Source organism: Emydura macquarii, unplaced genomic scaffold, assembly GCF_026122565.2.
Source record: "Emydura macquarii macquarii isolate MOO-44397 ecotype Brisbane River unplaced genomic scaffold, CSIRO-AGI_Emac_v2 contig_1390, whole genome shotgun sequence".
NCBI lineage: Eukaryota > Metazoa > Chordata > Testudines > Chelidae > Emydura > Emydura macquarii.
Window position 1 is genome coordinate 11,472,206 of NW_027131527.1, and position 13,131 is coordinate 11,485,336.

General features: G+C 37.5%; 1 protein-coding gene across 2 annotated transcripts in view; it reads left to right on the forward strand.

Moving 5' to 3' along the window:
• The first annotated feature begins 1,808 nt into the window (after positions 1 to 1,808).
• Positions 1,809 to 13,131, forward strand: part of TET1 (tet methylcytosine dioxygenase 1) — an 84,757-nt gene continuing 73,434 nt past the window's right edge. The window contains exons 1-3 of one of the 2 annotated variants that reach the window (XM_067552637.1): positions 1,809 to 1,879; positions 2,323 to 4,140; positions 10,816 to 10,866. In XM_067552637.1, the coding sequence (XP_067408738.1) occupies positions 2,449 to 4,140; positions 10,816 to 10,866 (1,743 nt within the window). In that variant the 5' untranslated portion in view covers positions 1,809 to 1,879; positions 2,323 to 2,448. Of the gene's footprint in view, positions 1,880 to 2,322; positions 4,141 to 10,236; positions 10,730 to 10,815; positions 10,867 to 13,131 lie in introns of those variants that run through there. The other variant, XR_010920660.1, reaches the window with a different exon arrangement.

The window sequence follows — 13,131 nt, forward strand, 5'->3', positions numbered from 1 at the left end:
CCTGTAGATTTAGATTACACAGGTGATATCTCAACAATTCCAGAGTACCTGAATATCTTTGATTTTTGTGGATTTTGTAACGTAGTATGAAAGACCAGGTATTTTACAACTACTGTATACATAAGAGTAAGGTATTACAGTTTTTATGTACAATTCTAGGACAGAACTAGGATGAATGAATAACATTTATTTCAATTTTGTAATTATTGCGAATGTTTTCTACAAAGGCAGAGTTAAGTGTATTTGGTTGCTGTTCATTGGGAGTATTTCTATTTAATGGTCGTTGTCCATTAACTAAGTGTGAAGGTTGGTCTCAACACTGTTTAAGTAACCTTAGCTTGTCATTTCCATACTGAATGGTTGAGATTTTTTTAAAAAGAATGGGTTTAAAGATGTCTTTACTTGAATTGCCTTAGCAATATTTGCATTACAGTAGCACTGAGTGTGCTATGCACTATAGAAGCCCATAGGAAGAAACAGTACCTGTCCCAAAAAAGCTGGTCTAAATAGATAATACAGACAAAGGGCAGGAGGAAAAACAGGAGCACAAAGAGGCAAAGTGATTTGCCAAAGGTCATATAGCAGGTTCATGGCAGAGTAGGAAAAAAATCCAGGTCTCTTGATGAGTACCCTATTCATCATACCACTCCCTCTCTGAGTGCAACTTAACCTTAATGTTCATATAATCAAGTTTTTAATTTATCATTTTTAAATTAGTGTTGTATTTTGAATACTATTAAAAGTTAAATTGATATTTAAGGCCCTGATCCTGCATTGTTGGCTACAGTTAGTTGGCTGCACCTATGCAAAACAACAGAGTTAGGCCTAGGTGGTATCCGTGTATCTCATCTAAAACAGTGAGCATCTATTGTTCTTGTGCAGCCCCATACACTCTGTAGTTATTAAATATCCCATTGGTTAGTATCTAGTTTTTGTAGACTCTATAGTCTCAGTAGACCATTTATCATTTGGAATGTTAGAGATCAAAACTTTCATGGCAAATGCATCTGATTACAAAAATTATAACAGGCTCCTTGACATAAAACTGTTGCTTAACTCTGAAAAATAAGTATTTATATTTTCTTTTAAAAATCAATGAAAAACAAACACACATGCACAACACTGTGTTTTAAAACAGTGGTTCTCAACTTGGGGTTCAGGACCCTTGAGGGTCTATATATACACTATATTATACTTCAACTGTATATATAGACAATAGATTTCCAAAGGGTTCTGCACCTCCATTTGAAAATTTTTAGGGGTGCATAAATGAAAAAGGGCAGAGAACCACTGTTTTAAAATGTATGTTTGGATTTTTCAATTTCTATAATAAGCCACTCTTCAGATATAAGAGGCTGAAAAATCACAAGAACATTTTTTTAGTGTAAAAACCAAAGATGTATACTGACCCTTGCCCCATAAACAATTCTGATCTGAAAATAAGACTTGAATTTATTACAGAAAACTTCAGACCTGGAGTTCCTTAAACTTAAAAGTTAAGGGGCAAGAGAAGGCCGGATAAGCCTTACAGTGAACATTGATGGCAACAACCTTAACTGCTGTGGAGCAAAGACCATTGCCTAGATAATATATTTATGTGATACTTACAGCAAGATTGTATTTAGGCTTAGCCCTGAATATGGTGCAGTACATAGTCACATTATCCCAGAAAGAATTGTGACTCGGAGTCCCAATTCCTTCCCTTCTCTTTTCCTGCTCAGGGGGAGAAGTAGTAACTTTCAGGGTGCAATTTACTTCCCTCACCTTTCTCCTGACCAGATCTGTTGGCCAGCATGGTTGGTGAAGCAGTAGCTCTCCCTGGCTACTTGTTCAGGGTGTGCAAGTGTCTGTATCAGGTGACCTGTTCATCACCATCAAGGTAGGTTCTATGTGGCCTTGAGGAGGTGGGTCTTAATCCTCGGTGCAGCCACATATAACCAGGCACACTCCTGCCCTAATTATATGGAGAAGGAGGACTGTTAATTAACCTGAATCAAGTTGAAGTGAACTCAAGCTTCTTTTATATATTTGTGTACAAATAATGAGTCAGTAAAGTGTTGAGAATATTGTGAAGTTGCCTTGGTCTTTTGATCTTTGTCCACTTTAGCAAGATGCCCATTTTGAAAGGACTATAGAGTATATGAAAATTAAAAGGCTGCGATATTAAGACTTTAATGTTTGATAAAACTCAAGTATTTCTATTTTTGCCTCGAAGTATTTTAAATATTTAGTTTTAACTAAGCCTGGGATATAATATTGATATACAGACTTATATGATTAATATTTTTAAAAATCTGACCTTAAACTTCTTTTTTATTTCAGATTTAACTCTGTATTATGACAGAGAACAGCAGTAAGAGCGTGCAATTTTCTGTTGAGGTGAAAAATTCTTTCAAGAGCCCATGATTTTTTCCACCACTCCTTTTACATATCAACTACTTCATAGACATGGCTCACCATGCCAGACCTTCCAGATTAGTAAAAAAGGAAGACTTAGGCAAAAGGAAAACTAGCCAAGGCAAAAAGAAATCTAGCCAAGTGAAAAAGAAAGCCAAGAAGACTCCTGGAAAATGCAAAAAGTCAATGCAAGAAAAAAACGATGTAAAGAAAAAGCAACAAGAAAAGAAGCCACCTTTGAGCTCATCAGTTAGATTTCTCAGGAGTAGTGTAACTAGACCCTTATCTGGAACATCTTGGGTAAATATGGAGAAAACTGATAATATTCTCTTTCATAACCAGGATTCTTTAAACTTCAATGGCTTTACAATGTCTCTTCGTAGCAGATCATTCTCCCATAGACAGTCCCAAAATGCAGTACTTACAAGAACCAAGACAGTTACAGCACAGAAAAGATTAGAAAAAAGGGACAAATATGAACAAGAAACCCTCACTATATTGGAAGAAACAAAAATTGAAGCTGCTGAAAGGGCTTTGAAACAAGATTTAGCACAAAATGAATTAACCCCTCCTAAAGTTGAGAACACGCTGTGTGATACAGACATTGAGCCCTCTATTAAATGTGATAGTCAAGACAAAAAGATAGGGAGACCTGAACCAAATGTCTTCATTTCAAACAGTCTACCAAGCAGTCATAATCCAGAAGTGTTGGAGGAGGAGGAGGAGAAGTATGAAGAGCTGTCGTGTGGGTTGACATCAAGTAATATCAATACAGGTAGCTCAGATGAAGGTTTTGCACAGGATTCGCATCTTGTTCCTGCACCTTCTCATTCTGACTCTATCATCATCTCTGAATCAAATGCAAAGGTACATTTAAAAGATTCAGGCTCATCTGGAGAATCTCCTTTAAAGACTGACTTCGATTTGGTGCCTGCTAATAAAAAATGTGATTCAAATTCTGACTCCATAGTTACCACTGAATCAAATTCAATAGTACATTTAGAAGATTTGGGCTCATTTGTTGGATCCCACATAAAAAACAACTTGGATTTGGTGCCTGATAATAAAGAACCTGACTCAAATTCTAACTTGAACTGTAAAAGAGATGATTCAGAATCTGACACAAAAGATGTAGTCACCGTGTGTGAACCAGTTCATCTTGAAGTGCAGCAGCTTGTTAAATATATTGGTACAGAAACTTTAGTTCTGGACTCAGTTTATGTCCCCCTTTCATCATCAAACACAGAAAAAAGAACAGTAGATTTAATCTCTACAACTAAGGTCTTAAAAGAAAATTCTGGACATTCCTCTGAAGGCTCTATTTCAGGATTGCCCTCAACCATAGGAAGCTCTACTCTTACCTCTGACAGAGATATAAATGTACATTCACCAACTGATTCAAAACAGCGGTATAAGGATTCTTCATCACAATCAGGAAGTGTTGGAATAAACTTAAACAGAGTTCAGGAGAACAGGAGCAATAGCATCGGTTCAGCAGAGGCTTCAGAGCCATCCCCCTTTGCAAACCCAGTTTACAGTTACCCTCTCTCATATTCATCTTTGCTCCCTATGTTAGAAAAAAAGAAACGAAGACGATGTGGGGTGTGTGAACCCTGTCTGCGGAAAACTAATTGTGAGGAATGCAGCTGTTGCAGGAAACGCAAAACTAGTCATCGGATATGTAAAAAGAGAAAATGTGAAGAACTGAAAAAGCCACCACCGCCAATCATGCTCCCTTTTGAGGTAAGCAAGAAACAGAAACAATACTCCTTCATAAGATTCGAGATCCATTTGTAAAATGTAAAAAATATTAGTCATTGCACAGATTTGGACAACATTTGATAAAATTTTACTGTAACAATTGAATATCCTGCTCCCATTATAAATCTTGTAGATTAGAGTGAGCTAGTGTTTCTGTTGCTCATACTGCATGCATTCATATAACTAGAGATGGGCATAAGTTTTGGTCTGCTGAAAATTTGGTCACAACGGTGAATGTGGAAAAGTAGACCCAAAAATAGGTAAACTTAATCAAGGGCAAGAGGGAGCAATAAAGATGTCGGGGGGAGGGTCATCCCTCACCACATTGTGCAATACCAGGTACAAATGCCTGGATTTTAGAGAGGCAGGTTACTTGCTCTTTATTTGGAATTCTAGAATAACTTGTTGGTAATAAATAAAATACAAACAGATGTACAACAGAACCCCATGGCTCCATATTCTAACTGCATTTTCTATCTAAATTTCTCTTTTCTAATTGTCTGTCCTTCTGTTACTTGCATTTCACTCATTCTTGGTTACTCAGCCAGGTCTCCTACTTCATCCTGCCCATATATTCTTTATTTCCCTATCTCCTTCTTTCTGGTTCCTGTTCTATTCACTCTGTGCGTCTTTCAGTCCTGGTGATCTGTCTTCCTGCTCATCCTGGTCACAACTTTCTGTTCTCCACTCCCCACGCATCCTTAAAGCCCTCTGCCATTGCTGAGCCTCTCAATCTCTTTGTCTTTTCTTTCCATCTCCCTCTCACTGTTCCATCCTCCCTCACACCTGAACCCCATCAGTCTATTTCTTGTCCCCTGAACTTCCTCTCCTCCCCAAGCCCCAGGAATTATCTGTGTCCCAGACTTATCAATCCTCTGACTCTATTACATGATTTCACTACTCCCACCTAGTCTCTCCAGTCAACTGCTCCAGTCTATTCTGTGCCCACTAGACTCCTGCCCTCATCAGCTGACCCACCCCCATCTCCTCTGTACCTAACAAGTAGAGCTGATTAAAAACAGGTAATTATGTTGTGAACATTTTAATATATATGTAATTTGCATTTTTTCATTAAATTTTTAATTTTTCAACAAAAAATTCTAACCCATATATTTGTTTAGAGAAAAATCTCATCTTTCACTTTTTTTTTCTTCAGTGTAAAAACGAGAGGGAAAAAAAAGTGAGACACAATCAAATTTCTGGGCCAGATTTTCAGATTATGCCAAAATTTCTTTGTGCTGTTGGAATTGTGTGAAAGGACTTTGAAACCCATCCTGAATGGGAAGCTGAGGATTCCTTTAATGCAGAATGCTCTGCTGGTGTAAAGTTGGCATAGATGGCTTTATGACCGTTACTCCCCCAGGGCCTTGTTCAAGGGGAGGGAGGGGATACTTGCAGTCTTTCTTGGCTAGTAGTATAGCCCCTAGGGGACTGTTCCTGTTGGTATAGGTTAAAGCAGGCCTGAAGCTACTCTAACTTGTCCTGGGGGCCAATTCCACCTCTGGCTAGCCCCAAAGTTGGAGGAGGCAGAAAGGCAGGGTAAAACCAGTTTTGCCCCCTGCATCAAGCATGAGATTTTTGCATAGATGACAGTGCCTCAGGAAACCTTCTATTGTATATCTCTACCCCACCACCTACAAGATTTACAGACACGTCAGTTCCATTTCTTCAGAGTAGGCAGGTAGGCAGAAAATCCTTACACCAATGGATGGATGTGGGGTGTGATGTTTGTGTTTTTTATGTGCTGTTTAGGTGGGGGATAAAAAATTTCAATAGCTGGGCCCACAGTTCACTCTGAATGAGGTTTACTATATGTGTCACTTGAGCACTTAAAAAAGGAATAAACAAGTTGGGGAGAGGCAAATATAGAATTTAATTTCAAGATCAATAAATAACAAGCCAGTGAAGGGGATGAATTATGGGGATCCCTGCTTGATACAGCAAAAGAGTAATGTAGCAGCAACATCATACTCAAACATAAGGAAGAGCATAAACTGAGGAAGACCATAACAGAGAGCATTGCAGAGATGAGATAATAAGGTGATTAAGGCATGAAAAAAGGATTTCAGCAGAGACAGGGACAAGGAAAGGATGAATTCCAGCTTTTCTGTCAATCTTTTTTCAAGCTAAACATACTTTTCTTTTCTTTTCTTCTTGCATAATCTGACCTCTTTGTATTTCTGCTTTGCTGCTTCACCTCTTTTTCTTTAAGCCCTCCTTTGCCCTTTATGTTCCTCCAGCAGTTTCATTTTCTTGTGTACTTTTAGAATAAAGGGGTATGTTTTGTAGCGTGCATATCAAATTGACTTAAAACTGCATTCCAAAAAGCCTCCCTGCCTCTTCACATAGATGGCAAGAAGTACTTTTTACCTTGTGAAGTTTCATAAGACTGTGTTGAGCAGAATGAGTACTCCTGACCATTGAATGTTTTCTTGTAAAATTATATTTGAATGAAATACAATGAGTCTTTTTCTTTGAATATTTGTAAACAACAGATCCTGCTGTGACACAAAACTGTCTGAGAAACTGAAAGAAACTGAACAGTATTTCTGAAATACAAATATCTGGCAGGACTGTAGCTTAGAGATGATGAGTCTTGAAGAGGGTGGTGGGGGAGGGGAAGCAGTATCTTGCTGTGCTCAAAAGTTACTTTTCAGATAAGGTAAAAGTGTTAGCTGTTCAGAAGGGAATCCCTGGCTTGCAAAAGGTTTAAGACTGCTCTGGGAGTAGGTTTTGTTTTTCAAATGGAAGCGAATTGGAAAGAGCCTTAGGACTCTGTCCATGGTGTGGAAAGTAGAAATAATATATTTTTTAAAGAAGGGAATCAGACTAGTTTCAGTAGATTGCTGGTTCCAAGGAGCCATAGGTCTGTCCCTCCTGTAGGTGGAATGTAAATATTTTCTGGAGGCGATTCATGGGAGGTGGGGGGTAGCCATTCTCTACATAAAACATAGTTTAAGGACAGCTGTTTCCCTCAAAAGGATTCTCCCTTCTAGTTTCCACTAGAGAAAATACTATAATTACATCCTACCATGCACAAAATGCATACTGAAGTCCTGAAAGTCTGCATGTGGAATGACTTCAGGATATGTCTCTGAAGATACAAAAGAGGGTGGTTATCCTTGCCTAGTGCAAAGGACTTATGACTTTTAAGATTGTGTATGGATTTACCTTTGGAGAGAACAAGATCCACCTGGTAGAATCGATTACTGAGGTCTGAAGTGTGAGTGCCATTATGCACAATCACCCTAGAGAGAATCAGTTGCACATTTGGAGCCAATGTTAGTTACTATATGGTTACTTTAATTAATTTCCACATAATTGATATAAGATTTGAAAACTATATTGGGCATGCACTTACAAGTAACAGCCACATGAAACTTTCAGTAATACTTTACCTTGAGGAATGCAATGGATTTTGCAGCAACATGACATCATGAAAATTTGATTAAAGCATTGTGAGCTCCAGTTCATAGATTGTGTGTGTAGCAAAATTGTTTTTTTATGTCATACATCTCCTTGTGAAGGATTCATGACATTTTGTTACAAGTTGGTAGCACAGAGGAAAAAATCTCACATATAGGATAAAAGATATCTTAAAATGGTATTTTTTATACTTAACAAATACTGCACTGAGCTTTTAAAAATACAATGAAAGTTTTATATTAAATCTTACAGTAAATGTTACAGGAACACTTTATAATATGAAAAACATTACTATGACTATATACCTTTTACATTTTGTCTTGTTTTCATTTCTAATACCAATTGCTGTATCTTCAGCATGCAGTATAGATATTTTAGGTTATTTCACAGCTACCTCTACTACTTTCATTAAGTAGTTTGTTTTATTGCTGAGTCTCACTGTATGTCTGTGTTATTTGGATTTGTTGTAGGATCTACAAGGCAAAATTCAGCTGTGCTGTATAAATGTGGTATAGGTTGCAGATCAGGCTCAAGTGGCAAAGCAACAATTTAGCATAACTTGCTTTGATTTGGCATTCAGTGTACATGCAAAATAATTACCATTTACACTAGTTTGATATTATATGTGGTATTGAGTGTTGAAGATGAGAGGGTATTCACTAAAGAGAAACTGTGAACTTGATATCTAGTTATTTTCAAAGAATGATTTAAAAATCGTTTGAATACTGAACCTGCCCCTAAGTCTCCATGCCATTATTTTCAATTACAATTTTTTTTATGTTAAACACATTTCTTCCCAGTTGTTACTTTTTTAAGACCTACACAAACAACAGGGGAAAGTGACTATATGAGGAAACCCAAAACTAATTATACACCAAGAACTTCCAAATGCACATAGCTAATAACCTAGGGGAAAAATGGGTATTTCTCTAATTTGTTCAGAGTAATCATGCATGTTATTTTCTAACAATAATGGGTAACTATTTTTAACTGATGGTAGAATGGACCTACTTAACTTTACACTCTATGGGTTCTATTTCTTGCTACACACACAAACCAATGTGACTTCCTGAATGAATAAAGTGAACAGCACTTGGCCCTATGTCTCTAAACAAATGGAAAAAAATACATTTTTGCTGGACCATAACTGAGAGTGTCAGGCACAATTATACCACTGACTATATACATCTTTATCATTTTTAATATGGTTTAAAAAGATTAAACCACAGGTATTTTAATACAGCATTAAAGTTGAATACTTTATGCCACCAAGTCCTAAATCCTATCATCTTCAATATAACACTTTAGCAAAACAAATTAGGATTTAAATAGCTATTAGTTATATCATGCAATAAACAAATGGCAACACTGCATTTAATTGATACATTTCAAAATGGATTGTGGGTGCAAATCTCCCTGTTTACACCTCTAGGTGCCTTATTTTCACCCATAATCAAGTAGCTAGACATACATATACTTAGATTTGTGTTATTCAACTGCAGCTGCAAAATATGGGCAATTCTCAGGTGCAAATAGTATCCACACAACCAGATATACATTTCCTTTTATTTCCAAAGGCAGAACCCAAACGCACAACCAATTTTCTGGCTGTGAGACATTTACTGAGAATTCTTTGGGGACGTTTTAAAAAACTGTAAATTGTAATGTATCAAACTAGGCCTGATATGATAGGGTCTGACCCAAAGCCTTTTGAGATCAATCACAGTCTTTTCCGGATTTCAGTGGATTTTGGATGTTTGCCCTAGATAACGTACAATAAATTATTCCCCTTTTTAAAAAGAAAAAAATAGATTTGTTAAATCTAGTGAGAAGATCTATGGGGGTGGGTAGGGAAGGGCAAACCCAGGCTCTGCAAACTTCACATGCTGGTGCTAGGATCCACGTGGAAAATTGGTTCTTATCCCATTCCTTTACTACACTATTGAGGGACAGTTGTTGGTCGTTAGATCATGTATGACAAGCAAAGTAGAAGGAGAGGAGGTATTGAGTAAAAGCTGATGTACCCTGATAGGGGGCCAGAGCGGGGCCCAAGCTGGCTGAGAGCTGAGCCTTCGAGGTTCCTTCTATACTCCTTGACAAATAAAAGATCAACCTGTGTTGAACACAAGGGGCTGAGATCATTTGCACCGTAGGGCAGGATGGGGCGGGGGAGGGGTATCAAAGGAGCGCGCGTCCACCCTTCCCGCCCCTAGCCGTTGAGGCCCTCTGGCAGCACGGGCAGGCATTTATTGACAGCCATCAGAGTTGTGGTGCGCAGAGCGCCTGCGGCCGTGCCCAGAAGGGCGGCGTAGCCCGGGGCCGGGAACGAGCCCCCGCAGCCCAGCCTTGGACCGTGTCCTCGCATCACCTTTTCCTCCTCCTTCCAATATCGCTAATATTATGTAGCCTTGCCTTATAAAGTCAAACTGCGCCGGACCTTCCTCGGGGGGTGTGCGCCCTGCTTCTCCGCTGCCTGCGGCTGGAGCGGGGTCGAGCCGCCGCCCGGCTCCCCTCACGCCGACCCAGCCTTGTTGTGTCAGCTCGTCCCCAGCGAGGCTAGCCGGGAAGGGCCGCTTGCTCCGGGGAGATCGCGCTGAGAGGAAACGGGCTCAGCGGCTTCTCCAGCGCGCGTCGAGCGGCCGGGCGGGGGCCGGGGCCGGGGCCAGATCCGCCGCGAATCCATGTCGCAGCTTGTGCCTGCCCCGTGTCCTCTGCTCAGAGCAAAGCCCACATAGGAGACCCTTTGTTTAGGAAGGGCTAGGCAGGGAAGATCAGTTCGGAGCGGCTGGCCTCGCCTTGCCATTGGCTGGGACCTTTCTGGAGCTCTTTTTGCGAGAGGCATGCCCAGCACGTCCCCAGTGTTGGCAGGCAGGAGCTGCTGCTTTTAAACACCATGATAATAATACCCAAAAAGCAGCCTCAAGAAGTGCTACACTGTAGAGGGTTCCTCTGCAGAAGGAAGCAAGATGGCTACCTCGTGGGTTTTTGCTGTGAAGAATGCAGAGTCTAATTAAGGCAGACTTTTTAAAGGGGGAAAAGGGTCTTTCCCTGCTACGTTTTTATAGCACAGCTTTTTGTTTTGGTTGCAGTGACTTAACAGTGTAAAGTCTCCATCAGTTCAAGTGCTGCATATAAAGCATTATGGGTATTTAAAGTATTACAGTTTTCTAATAAAATTTGGGATTTAATTTTTTTAATTAAAGCTTATTCTGTAATTTGATATTTTTTTAGGTTCTAACTGAAAACAAAAGGCCTCAGAGGAGAAAGCAAAGAGTTTTAAAGGTAACCAATCATTGCTTTAATAATACTTCCCTCCTCTTCCCCCTCCCCATTTTAAACAGTATTTTATTGTCACTTGGTATAGGAAGTCAAAGGGTTAACTGCTGGAAATCAGCTCTTTCCAGATTTTCAGAGGATTAGCTCATTTTAAAAGCATAGAAGGTTTTCTTTTTCTGTCTATACAGTATAGTATGTACGTATTTTAATCTTTCTGCAAGTCTGCAGGCTACAAAGCTTACCTTCTTTCAATGTGTGGAAGACTTATTTAAATTTCATTTAGTCATAGCTTAATATTTATATACTCAGAGTAAAAGTTTGTTTTTTCAGCATAGGTTTGATGGGATCTGAAATTTAAATATGAGATGTCAGAAATATATCATTACAAAAAGTTATATCTAGAAATATTTCTGCAGGAATTATTTCCTTATTTTAAATATGCAAAATAATTGAAGTGGATAGTAAGAATTTAGGTATTGTAAATGAAAGGACTCTAAATAAACATGACTTTTTTTTATCATACAAAACGCACTTAAGTGTGAGAATTTTATTATTTTTTTAAACATTGTTTCATCATTTATATATTTTCAAAAGCTTTGGGGGAATTTGGTAGAAGTACAACATAATAAAATGTAATTTGTTTTAAAATGAAAATTTCACCTATTTCACTTATTGCATGATAAATGGTTCACAAGAAACTGTAATTTGTATAAAGGAATTATAACTTATTCAGTAAAACAACATTAAATAAAATGCTAAGATTAATGAAAGAACAGAGTCTTTGAATTGCATTTGGCTTGCAAATGTGTCCAACCTCAGGGTCTGTTTTAATGTGGAAGCAGCCGAATGTGCATTTTAAAACACTCTTGTATCTTTCATAACAGTAGTTGTAGTGGTACAATAGTAGTAGAAACTCCACCTTCCATTAATTAAATGGATTGACCCATTATAGAACTAACATGTTTCATTAAATCATAATCATGCGTTAATTCTTCATTTTAATAATTGCTTTTTTGTAGCACAACATAAATTCAAACTTAACTTGATTTATTTGTACAAAATATGTGTTTGAAAAATGTTTGATTGCAGTGTGAATTTTTTTTCTCTATTTGTGACAGTGAGGCCTTTCTATAAATTAATTGTTATTCAATTCTATATAATATGACAAGTTATACCAATGTTGTCAAAGGGCAAAAAAAAGTCTGGTGTCTGTCAAGAGGCAGATACAGTGTATTGAATGTCTGTCCAGAGTAGGGCTTCACAGTGTGTTTAAGATTTTATCTCATGTTCATTTGTCATTCTCTGTTTCTGATTTGGTGGCAGGTTGCTATATAGCATGATGCTGTCTCTATTGGCCCTTTTCTTTCTTACAAATTTATACAGTTTTTCATCTTTTTTTTTTTTTAATGGAAAATCTTGTTGATAATTTGAGGAAATATTTAATTTTTTTGAATACCATCACATGTTGGGCATTGGAATAGAAAGTACATTTCTGCTTTGCTCTCTCTTATATTGAAGTGGTTGTAAAGTTATTCCTTTCTGGTTTTAAACTGTACTTTGTGTCTTTTAGTTTAGTGCATGGTTACTGAATCTGTATTTGGTAAGAGTTATTGACTTATATCAAGTAGTGTGTTTCTGGGTGTGTTGTCATTCTTCTAAAAGTACTGGATGTTGTTTTTTGCTATATGTAATATAAAACTAGACTCTCTTTTATCAGCTGCAGTAAACTTTCCAAAATAAAATGTACATCATTTACAGCCTAAATGTGAGTGTATTTTAGAGACCTGATACTCTGGTATAGTAGTTTTTCTGACCCTCCTTTTTCAATTGATGACATTTGATATGCTATAATAAAATTACTGTAGTAACATATATTGAATTATAACACTAGGTTTTTATTTAATGATTGGTGGCCGATGTATGAATCCAGCAAGTGATACTTAAAATTAAATAATAATCCAGTAGCATTTTAAGGAGTTTCTTTGCAGTGTGATTTTGACTGTAATAGTAATGTAAACTTTCTTTAAAGGAATATTTGTAGTTTTCTTTGTTTAATGGAATAATTTGATGGTTTATTTCTAATTTTTCTTAGCTATTTATGAAATGTAGTTCTTGTAAGTATACATTACTGTATGTTTAAAGAAAATACATTTTAATTGATTAATCCATATCTTTTAGATTAAAGCTGTTGAGACTACCACCTTTTCTTAATAACAGTACCTATCTGGTAGAAAGTAAATATCTCAAAATAGGAAAGTATTTTCTTGCTGG